The sequence below is a fragment of the Bombina bombina genome, chromosome 11, assembly GCF_027579735.1.
Source record: "Bombina bombina isolate aBomBom1 chromosome 11, aBomBom1.pri, whole genome shotgun sequence".
NCBI lineage: Eukaryota > Metazoa > Chordata > Amphibia > Anura > Bombinatoridae > Bombina > Bombina bombina.
The window spans coordinates 27,912,642-27,936,921 of record NC_069509.1 but is presented as its reverse complement, the minus strand read 5'-3'; the positions used below and the strand labels follow the sequence as shown (position 1 = coordinate 27,936,921).

Here is a 24,280-nt window from a genome sequence, read left to right as displayed (position 1 = left end):
TTTAGTTTCCTTTGTTGAAAAGTGTGTTTATAAATAATATATATATATATATATATATATATATATATATATATATATATATATATTACTGAGAGCTGATTGGTGGCTACAAACATACCTCGTCATCCCCTCACTCAATGTGTTCAGCTAGCACCCAGAAGTGCTGTCCAAAATTCCAATTCTATTCATATGCCTTTCAATTTTGACATGGGAATTAGGGTTGCCACCTCGGCCTTATGAGTTATACATGCTGTAGGGAGGAACATGAATTGCACCCCTGGATAGCACACAAATAGTGACACTGAATAGCACAATACATGTTCCTACCTGCACACCCTGCAGCCTGTGTAACTCATAAGTGCCCAAGAAAACATGGCCGAGGTGCAACACTAATGTAAATCAATACATATAAATGAACTGGCAAAAGACTTGCAATAAAGCCAGAGGTTTTTTAAAGCGACAGGAAATCTCAAATACTTATTTCATGATTCGCATAGAACATACAAATTTAAACAACTTTCCAGTTTACTTCTATGATAAAATTTGCTTCATTCTCTTGTAATCCTTTGCTGAAGGTACAGCATTGCGCTACTGACAGCTAGCTGAACACATCTAGTTAGCCAATCACAAGAGACAAATGTGTGCAGGCACCAATCAGCAGCAGCTCCCACTAGTGTAGGATATGTGTGTATTAACATGTAGATGTATTTTTTAAAGTTTCATTAGTTGTTTAAAAAGTGACAAAATAAGTGTATAGTTTTAGTGTCTATAAAACACTGGGAGCTGCCATGTTGTAACTTGTGTTACCTTCTCTGCTGTGGCCAATTAGGGTCAGTTATAAATAGGTCACTAGAGTGTGCAGCCAATGGTTGTGCTGGATTTAACAGTGTTCTGCACTTCCATTTCTAACAGGAGCTGAAAAGCTCACAATTTCAGAATGGAATTACAGGCAAGGAGGACAAAATAAATAATGAAAGTATATTGCAGAGTTGTTTTATTATATACAATTTATCATTTTATATTACCATCTCAAAGTGTTTAATGTCACTTTAAGGTTTCTTTCAAACCTCTAAATACAAGGACATTCCAATCCTCACTGCCCCGCTCTCCTCTTGAGCTTTGCATGACAGTGATATTTGGCTGTTTTGTTTTCAGTACAATTACATTTGTTTTGTGTCAAAGCTATGCAACATTAACAATTTAAACAGAAACTTTGTTCAAAGCTTGATACATACACACACACACACACACACACACGTCACATCAGAAATGATTTCCTGGTCACGCTCATGTCCCTTTTAATTTCCATTTAAAATACAAATAATCCAGTAATCCTAATATCAAGATATTGACCTTTTTGGAAGTTATCACTGTTTTTACAATCTGAGTAATTTACGTAACATTACAACAATTAATCGATAGTAATTGCAGATGTCCCTACTTCTATGACTATCGTTTTTATGCACAAAGGTTCTTGAGCTGTAAAAAAACAAACAAATAATGACCCCTTTTGATGGCTACTACTAACTTTGTATTTTATACCATACGTTACTGTGGTTTGCGCTTTCAGATTCTTTGTGTAGATTTATGTTTACCATCTTAATATCTGAATTTACAAATTTTTTTACATTACAGCGACATTAAACTCGGAAATGTTTTCCTCCTCAAATTTTTATTCAATCATATTTTTTTAATTAAAAAAAAACATACACTATACTTTATACATGATTCAGATAGAGCATGTAATATTAATATGGTTTTTACATTTCTGTTGACTTTTTTTTATATATCTTTTATTGAAAAGCATACCTAGGTAGGCTCCAGCACAGCCGGTTAATGGTTGCTACACACATATGCCTTTTGTCTTTGGCTCACAAGATGTGTACGGTTAGGCTCTAGTATTGCATTTATCTACAACAATCCCCACACACTTTAATAGTGAATGATTTGAAATAAAATCATTGTCCTTTTCTAAAGGAATTGAATTATTATTATTATTATTATTATTATTATTATTATTATTATTATTATTTGTAGAGCGTCAACAGATTCCACAGCGCTATACCCTTTTACCAATGCAATAATTTAATAAATAAAATAAATAAATCTTTTATGCCTATATTTAAGGGGGTGGCAATCATTTGGTCTAAGGGCTCACGCTCAGTTACGCTATCCATATGTTTTGTGGTGTGTTTATATCATTGTCATAAACTGCTCTGACTGACATTAATATTCTTATTTATTCTTGTAGGAATGATCTGGGCTGCAGCAGCAGAAGGTAAGGACCCCGCAACTGAATCATCTGTGCAGCAGCAATACAAATCTGTTGCATTGCATTTTGGGTGGCTTAGATCATTATTTCTCAACCGCGGTCCTCAAGTTCCCCCAACAGGCCAGGTTTCCTTTATAGCTGAACCAGTGCACAGGTGAAATAATCAGCTGATGGGTGAGAGCAGGTTGGTTACCATGGTTACTGATCAGCTATAATGAAAACCTGGCCTGTTGAGGGAACTTGAGAACAGTTGAGTAGCACTGGTTTAGATGTCTCTTATCTTTATATATAATTGTTTGTTCTCCTATCCTTTGCTAAAAGAACAGCATTGCACTACTGGGAGCTAGCTGACCATATCTAGCCAGCTAATCACAAGAGAGAAATGTATGCAGCCACCAATCAGCAGCTGGCTCACACTAGTGTAGGATATGTGCAAATTATTTTTCAATACGCAAAGAGAACAAAGCACATTTGAAAATAGAAGTGAATTTAAAAGATTCTAAATATGACCGGCTCTATCTGAATCATGCAGGTTTAATTCTGATTTTCCTTTTACTTTAAATCAACCAATGTTTTTGTAAGACATGAAGAGGTTTGTCCTTTTTCACCAATAGGGATGTGGAAGATTTTCACAACTGTTGTGTTGGCTTCAATTTAAATATATACTTGAACCCCTTTAAAAATATTTTAATAACAGATCATCCGATAATTCCTGATGTCCCTTTTTACAGGGTAGAATATGAGTATTATGTCCCCTTATACAGGGTAGAATATGAGTATTATGTCCCCTTATACAGGGTAGAATATGAGTATTATGTCCCTTATACAGGGTAGAATATGAGTATTGTGTCCCCTTATACAGGGTAGAATATGAGTATTATGTCCCTTATACAGGGTAGAATATGAGTATTATGTCCCTTATACAGGGTAGAATATGAGTATTATGTCCCTTATACAGGGTAGAATATAAGTATTATGTCCCTTATACAGGGTAGAATATGAGTATTATGTCCCTTATACAGGGTAGAATATGAGTATTATGTCCCCTTATACAGGGTAGAATATGAGTATTATGTCCCCTTATACAGGGTAGAATATGATTATTATGTCCCTTATACAGGGTAGAATATGAGTATTGTGTCCCCTTATACAGGGTAGAATATGAGTATTGTGTCCCCTTATACAGGGTAGAATATGAGTATTATGTCCCCTTATACAGGGATGGTAGAATATGAGTATTATGTCCCAAATACAGGGTAGAATATGAGTATTGTGTCCCTTCTACGGGGTAGAATATGAGTATTATGTCCCCTTATACAGGGATGGTAGAATATGATTATTATGTCCCCTTATACAGGGATGGTAGAATATGAGTATTGTGTCCTTTATACAGGGTAGAATATGAGTATTGTGTCCTTTATACAGGGTAGAATATGATTATTATGTCCCTTATACAGGGTAGAATATGAGTATTGTGTCCCTTATACAGGGTAGAATATGAGTATTGTGTTCCCTTATACAGGGTAGAATATGAGTATTGTGTCCCTTATACAGGGTAGAATATGAGTATTGTGTCCCCTTATACAGGGTAGAATATGAGTATTATGTCCCTTATACAGGGTAGAATATGAGTATTGTGTCCCTTATACAGGGTAGAATATGAGTATTGTGTCCCCTTATACAGGGTAGAATATGAGTATTGTGTTCCCTTATACAGGGTAGAATATGATTATTATGTCCCTTATACAGGGTAGAATATGAGTATTGTGTCCCCTTATACAGGGTAGAATATGAGTATTATGTCCCCTTATACAGGGTAGAATATGAGTATTGTGTCCCTTATACAGGGTAGAATATGAGTATTGTGTCCCCTTCTACAGGGTAGAATATGAGTATTGTGTCCCTTATACAGGGTAGAATATGAGTATTGTGTCCCCTTATACAGGGTAGAATATGAGTATTGTGTCCCCTTATACAGGGTAGAATATGAGTATTGTGTCCCCTTATACAGGGTAGAATATGAGTATTGTGTCCCCTTCTACAGGGTAGAATATGAGTATTGTGTCCCCTTCTACAGGGTAGAATATGAGTATTGTGTCCCTTATACAGGGTAGAATATGAGTATTATGTCCCCTTCTACAGGGTAGAATATGAGTATTGTGTCCCCTTCTACAGGGTAGAATATGAGTATTATGTCCCTTATACAGGGTAGAATATGAGTATTGTGTCCCTTATACAGGGTAGAATATGAGTATTGTGTCCCCTTCTACAGGGTAGAATATGAGTATTGTGTCCCTTATACAGGGTAGAATATGAGTATTATGTCCCTTATACAGGGTAGAATATGAGTATTGTGTCCCTTATACAGGGTAGAATATGAGTATTATGTCCCCTTCTACAGGGTAGAATATGAGTATTGTGTCCCCTTCTACAGGGTAGAATATGAGTATTATGTCCCTTATACAGGGTAGAATATGAGTATTGTGTCCCTTATACAGGGTAGAATATGAGTATTGTGTCCCCTTCTACAGGGTAGAATATGAGTATTGTGTCCCTTCATACAGGGTAGAATATGAGTATTGTGTCCCTTATACAGGGTAGAATATGAATATTGTGTCCCTTATACAGGGTAGAATATGAGTATTGTGTCCCTTATACAGGGTAGAATATGAGTATTGTGTCCCTTATACAGGGTAGAATATGAGTATTGTGTCCCCTTATACAGGGTAGAATATGAGTATTGTGTCCCTTATACAGGGTAGAATATGAGTATTGTGTCCCTTATACAGGGTAGAATATGAGTATTATGTCCCCTTATACAGGGTAGAATATGAGTATTGTGTCCCTTATACAGGGTAGAATATGAGTATTATGTCCCCTTCTACAGGGTAGAATATGAGTATTGTGTCCCTTATACAGGGTAGAATATGAGTATTGTGTCCCCTTCTACAGGGTAGAATATGAGTATTGTGTCCCTTATACAGGGTAGAATATGAGTATTATGTCCCCTTATACAGGGTAGAATAGGAGTATTGTGTCCCTTATACAGGGTAGAATATGAGTATTGTGTCCCTTATACAGGGTAGAATATGAGTATTGTGTCCTTTATACAGGGTAGAATATGAGTATTATGTCCCCTTATACAGGGTAGAATATGAGTATTGTGTCCCTTATACAGGGTAGAATATGAGTATTATGTCCCCTTATACAGGGTAGAATATGAGTATTGTGTCCCTTATACAGGGTAGAATATGAGTATTGTGTCCCTTATACAGGGTAGAATATGAGTATTGTGTCCCCTTCTACAGGGTAGAATATGAGTATTGTGTCCCCTTATACAGGGTAGAATATGAGTATTATGTCCCCTTATACAGGGTAGAATAGGAGTATTATGTCCCCTTATACAGGGTAGAATATGAGTATTATGTCCCCTTATACAGGGTAGAATATGAGTATTATGTCCCCTTATACAGGGTAGAATATGAGTATTATGTCCCCTTATACAGGGTAGAATATGAGTATTATGTCCCCTTATACAGGGTAGAATAGGAGTATTATGTCCCCTTATACAGGGTAGAATATGAGTATTATGTCCCCTTATACAGGGTAGAATATGAGTATTATGTCCCCTTATACAGGGTAGAATATGAGTATTATGTCCCCTTATACAGGGTAGAATATGAGTATTATGTCCCCTTATACAGGGTAGAATATGAGTATTATGTCCCTTATACAGGGTAGAATATGAGTATCGTGTCCCTTATACAGGGTAGAATATGAGTATCGTGTCCCTTAGCTTTAATAGTGGAATTGTTAATCGTACGCTGTGCTGCGCAGGACAAAGGTGAAGAAACGCTGCATTGTCTGCTCTGCATGTTAAACAAATCGTATTCTGCTGTAAAAATACCATTTTATTTCTGCTTAAGTAACCTCCCTCGCCCCATCTGTCACCCCCGAGCCCCTGCTGTGCGGGTCACCAGTTGTGTCCAGTCGGATAGTTGGAGGGATGAATGCTGCAGAAGGACATTGGCCCTGGCAGATCAGCCTAATGTACCAAGGTTCCCATATTTGTGGAGGGTCCCTGATCTCCAGGGAGTGGGTAATGACCGCTGCACACTGCTTTGAATAGTGAGTATTAGTTTTTATCATTTTATTAGATCACTGGGAGAATGAAAATAGAGGTTAATGAACGAGTTTGACAAGATTTTGTTCTATTCTATGGCAGCAACAACAAAGGGAGCACTTAAGTCAAAATTAAACTTCATGATTTAATTTTAAGCAACTTTCAAATTTACTTCCATTAACAAAATGTGCACAGTCTTTTTATATTTACACTTTCTGAGTCACCAGCTCTCACTGATCACAGAATTTTCGTATGTGCATTTGTGATTGGCTGATGGCTGTCACATGGTACAGGGGGAGTGGAAATAGACAGAACTCATTTGAAGTTTAGACTAAGTCCTATTGCATTGCCTTTTTATAATGCATTTGTTTATTATCCAAATCTACTGCATTAACTGGTCCATAAAGGAAAATTTAGACAGACAGTGCATATTGCTTTTAAACTTCTTTCTAATTTACGTATATTTTCAAATTTGCTTCATTTTCTTTTTATCCTTTGTTGAAGGAGCAGCAATCTTCTACTAGGAGTTAGCTGCCGGGTGAGCCAATGACACTAGGCACATATGTGATGTCACCAATCAGCAGCTAGCTCCTGTTAGTGCATTGATGCTCATTGGCCTACCTAGGTATTCTTTTTCAACAAAGGATACCAAGAGAAGAAAGGAACTTAGATAACAGAAGTAAATTGGAAACTTGCTCTATCTGAATCATGAAAGTGTAATTTTGACTTTACTGTCTCCTTTTTTTAAACACCTCTTCCATTTGTTTAAGGTGTTGCACCTCGGCCGTGTTTTATCTGGACACAAACCTTACTTTTTTTTTTTTTTTTTTTTTTTTTTAAACAACCAAATGGCAACTTTTGTAACCTAAGTTTTCCTTTTAGTTCCTTTAATGTTGGAAATCAAATAGCTGGTAAGGAGCCTTAGATAAGTACAAACATAAGACTGGTTTGTCCCTTTTAGCACTTTGTGGATTTGTTTAACACTTTGTGACTATAGAGGTGTAACTGAGGAGATGGGATCCATATAGGGCTGCCACCTCGGCCGACACTTATGAGTTACACATGCTGCAGGGTGTGCAAAGGGGCAACATGCACTGCGCCCCGGGACAGCGCACACATAGTGACCCTGGACAGCGCACACATAGTGACCCTGGGCAGCGCACACATAGTGACCCTGGGCAGCGCACACATAGTGACCCTGGGCAGCGCACACATAGTGACCCTGGGCAGCGCACACATAGTGACCCTGGGCAGCGCACACATAGTGACCCTGGGCAGCACTATTCATGTCCCACCCTGCATCATGTGTAACTCATAAGTGTCCAGGAATACACGGCTGAGGTGACAACCCTACATGCTGCAGGGAGTAACCTGTATTGTGCTGTTCAGTGTCACTATTTGTATTCTGTACTGTGTAATAGACATGTGCGATTCGTTTCGGATCAATTCGAATTTCCGAATTGAGATAGTGCCGAATCTACCGAATTAGTTCGGATGTATTCGGTAGATTCGGATGGCCGTGTATTACACTAGTATTGTACAGTATATTAGGTTATATCACTCTGCTATGGGTTACACCTAATATACAGTACATAATACTAGTCTAATACACAGCACATCTCACCTAACACATACCGAAATTCCCAATTTCCGAATTTATTCGAATCCGAATGAATCCAAAACTAATTCATTCGAATTTTTCCGAATCGATCCGAACCGAAATTAGAAAAAATCCGAATAGATACGAAACAAATTTTTCGATCATGCCCAAGTCTACTGTGTAATTCATGTCCCACCCTGCAGCATGTGTAACTCATAAGTGCTCAGGAATACACGGCTGAGGTCACAACCCTACATCCGTATGATAATTTAACTTAATCACAATCTGTAATACCTGAGATTTCCCTATTTATGGTAATTTGTTTGTTTTTCCTCCCAGCTCTACGGCACCGTCATTCTACCAAGTGCGCCTGGGAGCGTACAAGCTTTCGCTAACCAGCCGTCATGAGGTCACCTCCAGTGTGCAGAGTATAACCATACATCCCCAATACACAGGACCAGGGACATCTGGAGACATTGCTCTAATAAAGCTATCCAGCCCGGTCACCTACACAGAATACATCCTGCCCGTCTGTGTGCCCTCTCCGTCTATGACCTTCCCTGAGGGAATGGAATGCTGGGTAACTGGATGGGGGGCCACCACATCTGGAGGTGAGAGTTCAAATCTTAGAATAAAATAGTTGATATTTTGACTTTTTTTTTTTTTTAAAGGGAAATTTTAATCCATTTTAAATGGACATTAAACTGCTGGGTAAAACTACAGTACTATGCGACAATGCTGTGTCTATGAAGCCTTTATCAGTGAAGCTCTGCATCTTCACACTGTTGGCATTGACGTATTCTTGCACCCTGTGACAGAACCAGTGCACGTTCGCATATTGCTGTTTTCTTAACAAGCCGTATCATGCGCTCGAGTTTAGCTGCACTATACAGAGAGGGAGCTGTACATTTTTTTTTTTTTTTTTTTTTTTTTTTATTTTTTTCTTAGGCTGGATTTCTCCGTATTATTTCTATGGGCTTTTTATATCTCTGTAAGTTTAAAACAGATGTAAAAGCTTCTGCTCTGTATTGTGCAAAGTACAGCGGTCAAAAAGGTGGTAACAACAGACAAAAAGAGTGCGCTACAAAGCTAATTACACCTTCAATAAGAACCGATATACTTTGAAAATAATTAGTTATATTGATTGATATAATAAAAGAGAGAATAAAAACTTGTAAAAGTATCGTTGTTTAAGAATACAGAGTGAAAAAATATATATTGAGTTAAAAACCATAGATTAAAGGGACACTGAACCCAAATTTTTTCGCGAGATTTCAATTATTGGATCGCATCTGGGGGGCGTCCCTACAACCCTAGGAACGCCCTCCAGACCGCGATCAAGTCCTTGAAGCGCAGAAGGCTTCAGGACAGCCGTTTGATATGACGTTCTATTCCGTCATAACGGCTTTAAAGCCCAGTGTAAATATGACGGAATATAACGGCGTTAAAAGTTTTTATTCCATCTTTTATTATATCAATCAATATAAATAATTGTTTTCAAAGTATATTGGTTCTTATTGAAGGTGTAATTAGCTTGTAGCGCACTCTTTTTGTCTGTTATTCTATTGTGAGATTTAGGGATAATTCTCATTTAATGGAAGCACAGAACACTGTTATATTCCAAACAGCCATTGGCTGCACACTCTAGTGACCTATTTATAGCTGTCTCTAATTGGCTACAGCAGAGAAGGTAACCTAAGTTACAACATGGCAGCTCCCATTGTTTTATAGACACTAAAACTCAGGAGTGTGCACGTGTCCGCAGCACTATATAGTTTTGCAATAAAGTTATACATTGGGAAGAGCACTATATGGCAGCAAAATTTCCTGTCATGCAATGCTTTAGACGTTCACACTACCTATCATCTAGATATCTCTTCAACAAAGAATAACAAGGGAATGAGGGAGGGAGATTAGCTATTGTGCACTGCATTAAAACAATTTAAAGTACCAGTAAATACAGTAGGCGCACGAGAAAAAGACAATGCAATAGCAATTAGTCTGAACTTCAAATGAGTAGTAGAATTTTTTTTTTTTTCTGACAACTTTCAGTTATGTCTATTTCCACTCCCCCTGTATCATGTGACAGCCATCAGCCAATCACAAATGCATATAAGTATAGTCTGTGAATTCCTGCACATTCTCAGTAGGAGCTGGTGACTCATAAAGTGTAAATATAAAAAGACTGTGCACAATTTAATGGAAGTAAAAATGGAAAGTTGTTTAAAATTGCTGCTCTAGGCTCTGAGTTCCGGAGGAGGAGCTTAGCATAGGTGGCTGAGTGGTTGTGCTCCAGCCCTAACGCACCTGGCGGTGTTCTTCACGCGCCAAGCCCTGAGAAAAGGGGCTGCCACCGGGTCAGCAAGGGACATATGCTGCCGGAACATATAGTGGAAATTCCAACCCACTGGTACTACAAACTCCTAACTTGAAGGGGACCGTAAATAGAGCAAATCGTTCTTTGCAAAGCTGGAAGAAAGCAAAGTTAAAAGTGCGGCATTTAACACTTTCCTCAACGCAATTACCTGCACGGCTGGAAGCTCTGACTGATACTGACTTTGCTATTGCCAATGCCTTGTCCCCCCTTGCTGGGTTATCGATCAGATAGTCTTCCCCTCTGGTGCAGAGACTAAGGACTGACCGCCGTGGTTGCCAAGTGTGGCCACTGCGGGCCATCGCGTACGTCTGGGAGCGCCCTGAAAAACGGAGAGGGATCACGGATTGCCTCCCCCCTCTCCCCCACCGATGCTGCGAGGGAGGGGGTGACTTCGCCTTCAAACCGGGCTAAAGTCTTGAGCGGGATTGGACTACGGCATTCTTGCCGGGAATTACTGCAAGGAGGCAATTACTTAATTTGAACATACTCACTGCCGCTCCAGGACTCAGCACAAGATATCTACCAGGTCCCCTCCTCCCCCACCGGTGCTGCATGGGAGAGGGTGACCTGGCGCTCAAGACGAGTTGAAGGTACGAGTGGGTCCGGGTAACGGCAGTGCTACTGGGAGTTGCAGCGAGAAGGCAACTATCAAGGTTACACATACATATCCCGTTACAGAACCTAACACAGAATACTTACCGGAGCTCCCTCCTCCCCCACCGGTGCTGCGCGGGAGGAGCTGGGGTAAGGAGGTTGGTGTTGTGCGGTCTACTTCTCATCGGATCCCTGCTCCTCACTACCACATAGAAAAAGGGCCGAAACTAAAAGGACATACCTGGGCCTGGTGACCACAGAAGAGCGCCGGAGGGTGAGTACATAAAGTGAAACTAGCTCACAAGTTTTTGCATACACTGGAACACCGTTAAAAGCTAATAAAAAAAGAAAAAAAAATATAGTGCAAAGGAGGGGGACAAAGGCAAAGATATAATCAGAACTTAAAGAAAGGTCTAAAGTACTGCACGCTAAGACTTCTTTTACTTCGGGCCGCAAAGTGTTTTGCTATAATTTTATCTTTGTGCATAGATAAAAAGGAAGGAAAGGGGAAAAGGAGAAAAAAGAGAGAGACCTGGGAATACAATACCAAAAAAAAAAAGTTTAACCCTAAAGTTAAAATAAATACAAGCAAAGGAACGGAAGCAGGGGAGAATAAAAGAAGTATTTCAAAGGGAAAACGAAAGTACAAAAGTTGCTAAAAACAGCTACAATGAACAGTATCTATCTGTATCTCCCTGCATTTATATAAGATACATATTCAAAAAGCTGAGCATGGAAGCAATAATCTAGACATATCAATAGTAAAAAGTCCTAATTATAAACTCAGACAACTTGGAACTGAACCACAATAAGAATAAAAAGTGTTTCTTTATATTGCTAACTCTTTTTCCCTTATTAGGGTTAGAACACAATATTAATTTGCATATAAGACCTGAATATAAGGTTTTCAAATTTAATATCAGAAATAATATTATATCTCTTAAGGGGCCATTTAATCTAACTTTATCAAACAGAGTAAAAATGTCAATACAATTTGAAGATCTTATTACAAGAAGTAAGAACCTTACCATTGGGAGCTAGGCTACCAAATAGAACGAGAAAAGTAAAAGGGGGTAATATACTCTACAAGTAGTAAGCCCCATTGTCAAATTTTCCTATCTGAGTAATAAATCAGGGGGTCCGAGGCACTAAGAGTTAAAAATGACAATTTGGACACAGGATTTGAGACTCACTCTTAAAGTGCTAAAATCTGTTAACACAATCTCAATTTGTACATGGTTTTTTAAAGGGGATTTCTTTTTCTTTTTTTTTGTTCCTTCCTTTCTTTCCCCGCCTACCCGGCACACACAGGCACGAATAGTCACGTAATTTATTAGTTTTTCTTTCACCCACCTTCCTCACTATTTTTATTTTTTTAGCTATTAGCTCTATCCACTCTTAAAACTCACAGAGTCACGCTCACAATTCAACTTCACTACTCTTCACTAAGGGTTGTTCCCTATAATAATAAACTTAATTTTTTCCCACACGTACGAATCACATGGACAAGTTTCTCAACACTTCCTCTAAGAATTTGTCCCCAAGCATGGCGGGTAGAAGAGATAAAAAAACAAAGGGAGTCCCAGACTCTGTGGCAGACGCTCACCATGTAACAAACCCAAATCCAACAAAGGATTTGTTTAATATGCAAGACTTGGTTACAAATATCTCAGAAGCCCTGACCCCTAAATTTGAAACCTTAAAAACTGAAATAAAGCAAGATATAGTCTTGCTATCACAGGAAATCAGACAGTTTTCAAACAGGCTACAAGAGGTAGAACAGAGAGTATCAGATATAGAGGATCTCACAGTAGTACAAGATTCTAAGCTAGAAGATGCAGCTATAAAAATTCATAAAATGCAGTTAAAACTCGAAGACCTAGAAAACAGGGCCCGAAGGAATAATATTAGGATCATAGGCGTACCCGAAGGAAAGAAGTATGAAAATCTATCTCAATTTGTAACAGAAACTTTAGGCCATCTTCTAGAAATACCAGATACACAGGTAACAATTGAAAGGGCTCATAGAATTGGTCCCCCACCGGCAGATAACAAAAATAGCAGACCCAGGCCAGTTATAGTACGTTTTTTGAATTATTTAGACAAAATTAAAATATTACAACATTACAGGAAGAAGCAACCTATCAGTATAGATGGGGTTAAGATCTTTTTGTTTCAGGATTTTTCAGTGGAAACTTCCACAAAAAGGAGAGAACTGGCACCTATTTGTACAAAACTCATTCAAAAAGGTTATAAGGCAATGTTAATATACCCATCTAAACTGAAAGTCTATATGGGAGATAATATACATTTTTTCGATAGTGCAAAAGATGCCGAGAATTTATTTTCTGAATTAGATTCTCCAGGTTAAGTGTTCTGATTACAAGAGGCTCTCAGATAAGAACAATATAAAGGAGTGCCCTCTCTTCTTCTTTCTTTTATTCTGTTGTTAAGACAGGTGATGCAAAATAATAATATGGATGTAATAGCAAATTGGAGTTCCCTCCCAGTTAGGGAGATGGGGGGGGTTAGTCCCCCTCTCCAGCCATACAATTGAGGAAACCTTCATCATTTTTATTTTTTTATTTTTTTTTTCTCCCCCTTCCTTTGTGTTCCCCTCTCTCTCGTTACCATATCACCTTTTTTATCCTTTATCTAGCAAAGTTTTTTATTTTAAGATGACAAAGCAACAAGATAAGTTAAAAGTGTTATCGTGGAATATTGGAGGCATTTCAACTCCCATAAAGAGGAAAGCTATAGTTTCTCACATGCGAAAACTTCAAGCAGATATAATGTTTCTGCAAGAAACACATGTAAACATCGAAGAAACGATGAAGCTGAAAGGCTCTTGGATAAAAGAGGTAGTTGCCTCACCTGGTATCAGGAGGAAAAGAGGGGTGGTGATATTGCTAGGTAAGAGGGTAGACTATGACATACTGCAGGTAAGGGCTGACCCAGAGGGGAGATTTGTGATATTGAAAATTCGTATTGCTAAGCAAATTTATACATTATTCAACATATATGCACCTAATGAACTTAACTATGACTTCTGGAATCAAATACAATCTCTGGCACTTTCCCTCTCAGAAGGTTATTTGATATTAGGCGGGGACTTTAATATGTCCCCTCAATCTCCACTGGATAGACTGAGAAGCAATAACAGACAGGTAAAGTCTAGAAACAAAAATATTTAAAAAACTTCTCCATAACCTATCGGTTAAAGATATTTGGAGGGCTCAAAACCCTGATGAGCGAGAATATACCTGTATATCTAGGGCGTTCAAAACATTATCTAGAATAGATCTATTCTTGATAGATGAAAGAATCTGCTCTCACAACACTAAAGCAGGAATTACATCAATAATTATTTCAGATCACACTCCCATTACCTTCGAGATACAATTAAATAACCCAAAGAGAGTAGCAACGAGATTCAGGTTTCCTTATTACCTAGCAAGTGATGCCAAATTTAAAAAACACCTGAGGGATAAATTTATGGAATATATTCAATTTAACTCAGATTACATTGATAGGCCAGAAATCTTCTGGGGTGCTGCAAAGGCAGTTATCAGAGGAGAAATAACAGCATATGCCGCAAAGATATCAAAGAAATTGAAGAACAGGGAGAAGGAAGCTATTAACTTTGTTGTAAACTCATATAACAGTTTTCTCCTTCACAAATCATCTTTTTACTGGGCCAAATACACTAAAGCTAAAAAAGAAAGAGATGACCTAGCATTGTTTATAGAAACTCAAAAAGAGCTCAGATTCCAGGCAAAAATGTATAGGTTCGGTAACAAGTCGGGCAAATTACTAGCCAGACTGATTAAAGGAGAAAAAAAGCCTTCAATGATCAACAAAATACAAGAGGAAGGGCAAATGCTGACTGAACCTGGGGTTATTTTAGAGATTTTTACAAAATATTATAAAGACCTTTATTCTTCAAGAACCACAGACACAGAGCAGTCCTGAGACTTTTGGAATGAGCTAAATTGCCCCGAAGTCCCAGAAGAACTTTGTATTAATTTAAATAAGTCAATCTCAGAGGAAGAAGTTAGGAAAACGATCTCTGAACTGTCACTCTATAAAGCGGCTGGTCCAGACGGGCTCCCTAACGAGCTATATAAAATTCTTGCCCCAGAAATGGGCCCTTATCTGTGTAACTTATACAATGATTTTTATATAAAGGGCAAAACTATTCCAGCTAGTTTCACAGCCTCACTCACAACACTATTGCTTAAAGCAGGGAAGGACCCAACCCAAAAAGAGTCCTATCGGCCTATAGCCCTCTTGAACACAGAATTTAACATTTTAGCTTCAATCTTAGCTAGTAGATTACAGAGCTGCCTCAGCCATATTATTCATAGGGATCAAGCAGGGTTTCTTAAGCATCGTAATTCTGCATCTAAAATCAGAGAGGTATTAACAATAACAGAATACTCAATCTTGAAGTCGGACATTGGGGAGGAGATAGGGGGTGATTCAGATCTGGCAATAGTCGCAATCGATGCTGAGAAGGCTTTTGATTCAGTTTATTTTAACCACATATTCACATCTCTTGACAAATTTAAATTTACAGACAATTTTCCTCGCTTTATAGAAAATTTATATAAAAGTCCCTCTACAAAACTGATTATAAATAACTCTCGTCAGAAATTGAAATTCGGAGGGGCACGCGACAGGGTTGCCCCCTGTCTCCTCTCCTTTTTGATGTAGCAATAGAATCTTTGGCAATAAAAGTCAGACATTCCCTTCAAGGGATCACAATTACTAAACATGAATTGAAAATTGCGCTCTATGCGGACGATGTACTTCTTTATTTATCAAATACACAGAAAAATATCCCTAAACTCATGCGCATAATAGATAGGTTTGGGTCCTTCTCCGGCTATAAAATAAACGCATCCAAATCAGAGATTCTATGGTTAAGGAAAAGAAAAGACTCGCTAAGAAATTGCCCATTTAAGGAGGTGAAAGAATCATTTAAATATTTAGGTATTACTATCCCAGTCAACCCATCAGATCTCTATAAATTGAATGTAACACCAATCTTGTCAATCATACTAGAGAAATTAAAAATGTGGCAGAATTTACCAATTTCACTACCTGGGAGAATGGCGCTGTACAAAATGGTTCTTCTTCCAAAACTTTTATGTCATACAGAATACCCCTATACTCTTGTTCGAAAAAGACATCAGGTCACTCAATTCAGCAGTCAGAAACTTTATTTGGCAAGGGAAAAGATCCAGGGTATCAATACCCAAGCTCTCCGTAGGGAAAGAATTTGGAGGGCTAGCCCTCCCGGATATAAGGTTATACAATTTAGCTTTCTTAGCCCGCACAGTGACAGATTGGTTTTGCATAAAAAATTATGTGACCAGTAACCTAGTAGATGAAAACATCTGTCACCCGTTTCTTCCCATAAGTTTGGCTCATTGTGAACCAAAAGGATTACCGCCAGAAATCAAGAAACTTAAAATGATTTCAAATCCTATTAGAGCGTGGTGGAAGATCGGGACTATCTTAAAAGTTAACTGCAATGTTTCACAACACTTGCCTATTAGGGGGAGTCCTGATTTCCTCCCGGGCTTAGAGTTGGCAATCTTTGATAGATGGCACACTAAGGATCTAAGGAGGGTCCAACAATTTATCCGAAAAGACATACATTGTGTAAAAACATTTGAGGAACTAAAAAATGAGTTTAATTTAGAAAATAGTGAATTTTTTGCATATCTTCAAATGCGGCATTTTATTTCAGAAATGGTTAAAAAGGTAGGATGGGATTGGGACATGGGTAAGATGGAAAGTTGGCTGGCATTAATAAAGAGTGGTCACATGTCTATCACCTTTTGCTATACATCTTTGAATAATATCAAGGGAGTTTTTTTCCTAGATCAATTAACAATGGAGTGGAACAGACTAATCGCTCCCTGCAGTATAGATCCAAAATTTCTTCAAAAATCTATAAGAAAAGTATCCCAGGCAACACTTTTAGCAACCTGGAGAGAAGCTCATACTAAACTACTGCACAGAGCATACTTTACTCCACAAAAGGGATATAAAAGTGCCCAAAATGCTCTTTAGTAGCAGCAGATTTAAAACATATGTTCTGGAGTTGCCCGAAAATTGGACAATTCTGGCATAAACTTGAATATTGGTTCAATAATACATTGAAAGCCTCCCCTCTGGGTCTCACACTTACACTAGTTATATTTTGTATAAAACAAGGAGAAGTGCAACACCCTCAAGAAAAACTAATAATACTCTCAATATTAGCAGCTAGGTATTTAATTATCAAATGCTGGAAGAACCACAGGGCCCCCACAATATTAGAAGTCAAAAATTGCCTTAAAAAACAATGTATGCTAGAGCAAAGAGATACTAATATAAATGAGGAGAAAGATATTAAAACATTCTTTAAAAAATGGTCAGTTTTCATTAAAAGTTTCCCAGAAAGTGAAATAGAGCATATCATTTTCCCTTTCAGAAACTCAGAACTGGTACAATTAAATATCTGGTATTAGAAGTAAGAGCTGAATTTCCCCTCCCCTTTTTTTTCTCCCTCTTGCTTTTCCTCTTGGCTATGGAGGCGGGGGTTTTTCCTTCTTTCCCCCTTTTTTTTTTTTGTTTTTTTTTTGTTTTTTTTTTGTTTTTGTTTTTTCTGTTTTTGTTTTTGTTTTTTCTGTTTTTGTTGTTTTTGTTTATGTTTATTAATTGAATTGTCTTGTTTTGCCTAAACAAGTAGGTAGATATTTGTTTTTTTTTTGTTATATAAATTGATAAAAAAGCAGACTTTAAAAGTCAAGAACTGTTTATGTAAAAGATAACAAAAATATGTTGTCTTGATCTTTTTTCATTATTTATTTTCCAATTTATGTAACTTGTCTGCTGGCGTTGTAAATAAAATATATATAAAAAAAAAATTGCTGCTCTATCTGAATCATGAAAGTTTTTTTTTTTTAATTTTGACTTTAGTGTCCCTTTTAAATGGATTGGATAGGACATGAATTTTCATACAACTTTCCAATGTACTTATATAATTAATTTTACTCAGTTCTTTTAGTAACCTTTATTACTAGGAAAGCTCAGGAACGTGCAAGTTTCTTTAGCCACCTGGTAGTAATGTCTGCAACAAGGTTTATAGCAATGTTACTTATTGTTGCAAACACTGCAGTCATGAAATGCTAAACATCCAGCAAGTGTCAATGCTACAAGCCAGCAGCAGCACCTTTCCCATATATATATATATATATATATATATATATATATATATATATATATATATATATATATACATACACACACACACACACACACACACACACACGTGTGTGTATATATCTCACAAAAGTGAGTATACCCCTCACATTTTTGTACATATTTTATTATATATTTTCATGTGACAAAACTAAAGAAATTACACTTTGCTACAATGTAAACTAGTGAGTGTACAGCCTGTATAACAGTGTAAATTTGATGTCCCCTCAAAATAACTCGACACACAGCTATTAATGTCTAAACCGTTGGCAACAAAAGTGAGTACACCCCTAAGTGGAAATGTCCTAATTGGGCCCAAAGTGTCAATATTTTGTGTGGCCACCATTATTTCCCAGCACTGCCTTAACCCTCTTGGGCATGGAGTTCACCAGAGCTTCACAGGTTGCACTGGAGTCCTCTTCCACTCCTCCATGACGACATCACGGATCTGGTGGATGTTAGAGACCTTGCGCTCCCCCACCTTCCATTTGAGGATGCCCCACAGATGCTCAATAGGGTTTAGGTCTGGAGTCATGCTTGGCCAGTCCATCACTTTTACCCTCAGCTTCTTTGGGGTTATGTTGGAATACTGCCCTGCGGCCCAGGGAGGGGATCATGCTCTGTTTCAGTATGTCACAGTACATGTTGGCATTCATGGCTCCCTCAATGAACTGTAGCTCCCCAGTGCCGGCAGCACTCATGCAGGCCCAGACCATGACACTCCCACCACCATGCTTGACTGTAGGCAAGACACACTTGTCTTTGTACTCCTTGCCTGGTTGCTGCCCTTCTGAACCAAATAAGTGTATCTCAGTCTCATCGGACCACAGGTCATGGTTCCAGTAATCCATGTCCTTAGTCTGCTTGTCTTCAGCAAACAGTTTGCAGGCTTTCTTGTGCATCATCTTTAGAAGAGGCTTTCTTCTGGGACGATAGCCATGCAGTCCAATTTAATGCAGTGTGCGGCGTATGGTCTGAGCACTGACAGGCTGTCCCCCCACCCCTTCAACCTCTGCAGCAATGCTGGCAGCACTCATACGTCTATTTCCCAAAGACAACCTCTGGATATGACGCTGAACATTTGCACTCAACATCTTTGGTCCACCATGGCGAGGCCTGTTCTGAGTGGAACCTGTCCTGTTAAACCGTTGTATGGTCTTGCCCACTGTGCTGCAGCTCAGTTTCAGGGTCTTGGCAATCTTCTTATAACCTAGGCCATCTTTATGTAGAGCAACGATTCTCGGAGAGTTATTTGCTGTGAGGTGCCATGTTGAACTTCCAGTGACCAGTATGAGAGAGTGTGAGCGATAACACCAAATTTAACACACCTGCTCCCCATTCACACCTGAGACCTTGTAATACTGAGTCACATGACACCGGGGAGGGAAAATGACTAATTGGGCCCAATTCGGACATTTCCACTTAGGGATGTACTCACTTTTGTTGCCAACGGTTTAGACATTTAAAGGCTGTGTGTTGAGTTGTTTTGACGGGACAGCAAATGTACACTGTTATACAGGCTGTACACTCACTACTTTACATTGTAGCAAAGTGTCATTTCTTCAGTGTTGTCACATGAAAAGATATAATAAAATATTTACAAAAATGTGAGGGGTGTACTCACTTTTGTGAGACACACTGTGTGTATGTGTATATATACACGTGTGTGTGTGCATATATATGTAATATGTGTGCAAATTGTCATAGCTCAAGCTAGTAGGTATAGGCGGAATCCTTGTTCTGCATTTATTTATTAAACCTGCATTTATCAGTTTTCAGTGCCGGATTAATTTGTGTAAAAGTGCGATGCACCGCAACAATCTAGATCAGGGGTAGAACTACCATTAGCGCAGTAGCACCAGGGCCCGAGTGCTGGGGGCCCATAGCAACCAGTCTATAAATAGGCGCTTGCACAGTAATAATGCAGGGGAACCTTTAGGTAGTGCAGGTCAGTGCTATGTCGGTCTCTCCTCAAATCATTATACAGAGCAGCATGTATATTATTACTATTGGTTATTAATGAGTTACCTTTTGGGGGGCACAAGAAAAGACTTTGCACCTGTGCCCTCTGTAAGTCGGTCTACTGCTGATCTAGATATGTGTGTTGTACTTTTACACTAAACGCAGGTGACGAAAATATCAGAATGCTGCTACCTGCAGCCATATTCTGTATTTACATAAATAAAAACAGAGAAGCGCTCAACCTGGGAACGAAGAATATTCTGTATTTGTTTAGTAAACAAATGTTTTATAACAGAATTGTGCCTGTGCTTTACTAGTTAGGGCCCAAGTCCGTATTCCGTTACTGTTAGATCAATCAATATTACGCCCACCGCGTAGCTTTATTTAGTTAGACCAGAGTGTAACAACCGGTTAGATTTATCTTTATAATACATGAAAATATGATATATACATCTTATATCTTCTGTGTGTCTTATCTTCCCCCAGTAAACCTGCCGTATCCAAGGACCCTGCAAGAGGTGATGACCCCCATCATTAGCAAAACCACCTGTAACCAAATGTACCATCTCTACTCCGCGGTCAGCAAAAACCTCCCCATAATCCTAGAGGGACAGATATGTGCTGGGTACAAAGCAGGGCAGAAGGATTCCTGCCAGGTAGGTGGCATCGTACAAAGGGACAGTAATCCCCTTCAGAATTTTATATTAAATGCCAATACTTATGCAGAGTATAACAACTTCATTTATTTATTTTTATCTATTTTGAATGTTTTTCATGTAATTCTGCTCTGAAAAATGTAGGCTTTTTTCATTCTCAGACCTGTAAAGGCACATTGCTGACTTATCAAGGCTAACACTGCTACATATCGGTCCCTAGTTGTCTTTAAAAGATAACATACTGCTAAACAATGTACTCATACTAGCAATATGATAGTTGTTTGTCTTGTTGTCTGCAGACTAATGTCTGATTTAGCTCCATCAAATAAGGCAAATGGTGAGTAGAGTTTGACTATATTAAAAAACAAATGCAGCAAACAAGATATTAATTTGCTGTAAAAATGTTCCGATTTGGCTGATATGTTATTCAACAGCAACAAAACAGAAATGTTTCATATTTAAAAAGGTGTTTACTGACCCTTCTAAATTTGAGTTGTCAAAACTGTGTCTGTATTGAACATTTCACAAATGTGTTCCAAAAAAACAGGGACATTAGACCCCAAATTCTACTTTCATGATTCAGCACTGCTGCCTCTGTGCCTACATGGGTATGCTCTTCAACAAATGATACCAAGAGAATGTAGCACATTAGATTATAAAAGTCGATTTGGAAAGTTGTATTAAATTCCATTCTCAATCTGAATCATAAAAGTTTAATTTTGACTTTGCTGTCCCTTTTTAGTTGAAATTGTTTTTATTGCAGAACATATAAAATTGCTGTCCCTTTTTAAAGGGACAGTATACACTCATTTTCATGTAACTGCATGTAATAGACACTACTATAAAGAATAATGTGCACAGTTACTGATATAAAAATCCAGTATAAAACCTTTTTAAAAACTTACTTAGAAGCTCTCAGTTTAGCTCTGTTTAAAAGGTTACTGGAACACCCACTGCAAGTGGGAAATATCAGACCCCCCTTCCCCTTTGCATATGAAAAGACCCTTTACACAAACATAAGCAAGCTGAAGTAGGTATCTGACGGTATTCTCCTAAAACTTTGGGGCTTGGTTAGGAGTCTGAAAATCAGAGCAATGTTATTTAACAATAAGCAAAACTATCAATTTAAAAAAAAAACTTTATGGGCTATATAAATAGATCTACAAAACATTTTATGAAAAGAAAAAACAAGTGTATAATGTCCTTTTAAGTCTATAAAATATGTCTGACCTTGTGTTTTATTTAAGGAAATTGTAGGAAAAAAAAAAATAAAAAAAAAACCCTGCTTAAAAAGTACAGGAAACATTTAAAAGTATTTAAGTAAAAGATTTAGGGCTCCATTTATTTGGTTCAGCACCTTTTTATGGTAAAATAAATACCTGCCGTGCTCATTAGCATAAATAATTACACAATATAAATAAGGAACGCTACTACGGCTGATTTTAAATGATCATTTGTTTATAATTGGATTTCAATACACTTAAGATTAACCATTAATAACCTCCTTATTTTCACTTTTTTGACCTGACAATCAGAATTGGAGCTCTTCAGAATCATTTGCACCATAAGATCGTTGCTTCCTAACCTCACTGAAAGTTACAAAACAGTCAAATATTGAAGGGACACAAAACCCAGGTGGTGAACCAAAAATGTGATGGCTCCTAAGCTTAAATTCCTGCTTCTTTAAATAAAGATAGCAAACAAAGACAAATTCTAATAGGAGTAAATGAGAAAATTGCTTATAATTGCTGCTCTATCTGAATCGTGAAAGAAAAAATGTTTTTTTGTGTCCCCTTAACTGATGATAAAGATGAGCCATAGTATCTATTTATTGCAGGGCGACTCTGGCGGGCCCCTCGCCTGTCAAGTGAATGGCGTCTGGTACCAAGCTGGCATTGTGAGCTGGGGTGAAGGCTGTGCTGACCCAAATCGCCCTGGAGTGTACACGCTCGTCTCTACGTACCAGCCCTGGCTCTCTTCCTATAGAGCAACAAGTCCTGAGTCCAGGTCTTCATCTGCTTTAGTCTTATCGATCTTCCTTCTTGTTGTATGTTTAAGTTTTCACATTTGATCTATAAATTAAAAGAATGAAGGAAGAGTATATATTTTATTATCCACAAATACCAGGACTTGCATCTTCATTAAAGTCTTATGTAGGCAACTGGCACAACTTGTGAGACGTTGACTTAAAGGGACATGAAACCCACATTTTTTCTTCTTCATGATTTAGAAAGAAAATGCAATTTTAAACAACTTTCCCATATTTTGCTTCATGCACTTGATATACTTTTGTTGAAAAACATTTCTAAATAGGCTTGGTGGCTGCACAAAGATACCTTGTGTAATTGGTTCATCCATGTGCACATTGCTATTTCTTCAACAAAGGATATCAAGATAATCAATCAAATTAGATAAAAGAAGTACATTTGAATGTTGTTGAAAACACTTGGGTTTTATGTCCCTTTTAATACGTGGGTCCAAGTCCCTGAAAGTTGGACATGGCCCTTGTCAATCGCAAATAGTACCTGATGCCTTATTAGATTATTAATTGCTACTCAAGCTTCCGGGCATCATATTAACTACGGGATAAAACCAACAGATGCCCTACAGACTACCAACCATTGGTACTATAGGTAATTGTGCATTTTTCCACCACTTAATCAACGTGCTCATAATGATGAGATCTGGTGGAGCCACAAACACCAAGCTGGGTATTTATTTTTATTTGTTTTATATGTGTTAGATTTTTTTTATTGTACACGTTCATTTTTCATGGTACTTAATAAAAAAAATATAGTCAATTTATTTTCCAGGCTGTGTTTTATTTTTGAACAAAAAGATTTAGACATGTTGGTATTGTGTACTGAGACTGTATGGCCATTTATAGACATTATTCTGAGGTGGTAGGTGCAGAGTAATGTCCTCAACATAATAATATAAATGGGGGAAAAAAACAAATGAGAGATTTAACGCCCACTTTTTAACCTACAGCAAGAATCATGCAAAATAAGTATATACATTTTATGTTATATCAACCCTATGATATCTGGAGATTTATGTTACTCTTTATATTGATAAGACCAGACACTGCTTCTTATGGGAGGTCCCAATTGCGTGGTCATTTTTATTTTTGATATAGAGGGGGGTGCACTTACCTTGGCAAATCTATTTACTCTCTGAACAATGTCTAATGGATAAATATTTCTCCCTTTTTTTTTTTTTTTTTTTTTTCCTCTCTCTAACCATATTCTATATGTAAGTATATAGTCACTTTTTACATTTTCACATTGTGTTGTGAATGTATGGATGACATTTGAACAGAAAAATACATAGTTGTAGTGATCCTTTTGTTATTATTTTAACCTGGTGTATAATGTTTTAAAGCGATTAAAACTGAAAAAAATGACATGTGCATGGGCACATGCTACGTGTGAGTGGG

At 37.8% G+C, this 24,280-nt stretch overlaps 1 protein-coding gene across 1 annotated transcript in view; it reads left to right on the top strand.

Annotated features, from left to right (window-relative positions):
• Nucleotides 1-6,204: 6,204 nt before the first annotated feature.
• LOC128641613 (uncharacterized) overlaps nucleotides 6,205-24,280 on the top strand; it is a 116,602-nt gene continuing 98,526 nt past the window's right edge. The window contains exons 1-4 of the mRNA XM_053694151.1: nucleotides 6,205-6,400; nucleotides 8,335-8,606; nucleotides 20,672-20,841; nucleotides 22,679-22,910. Of these exons, the coding sequence (XP_053550126.1) occupies nucleotides 6,279-6,400; nucleotides 8,335-8,606; nucleotides 20,672-20,841; nucleotides 22,679-22,910 (796 nt within the window). The 5' untranslated portion in view covers nucleotides 6,205-6,278. The remainder of the gene's footprint in view (nucleotides 6,401-8,334; nucleotides 8,607-20,671; nucleotides 20,842-22,678; nucleotides 22,911-24,280) is intronic.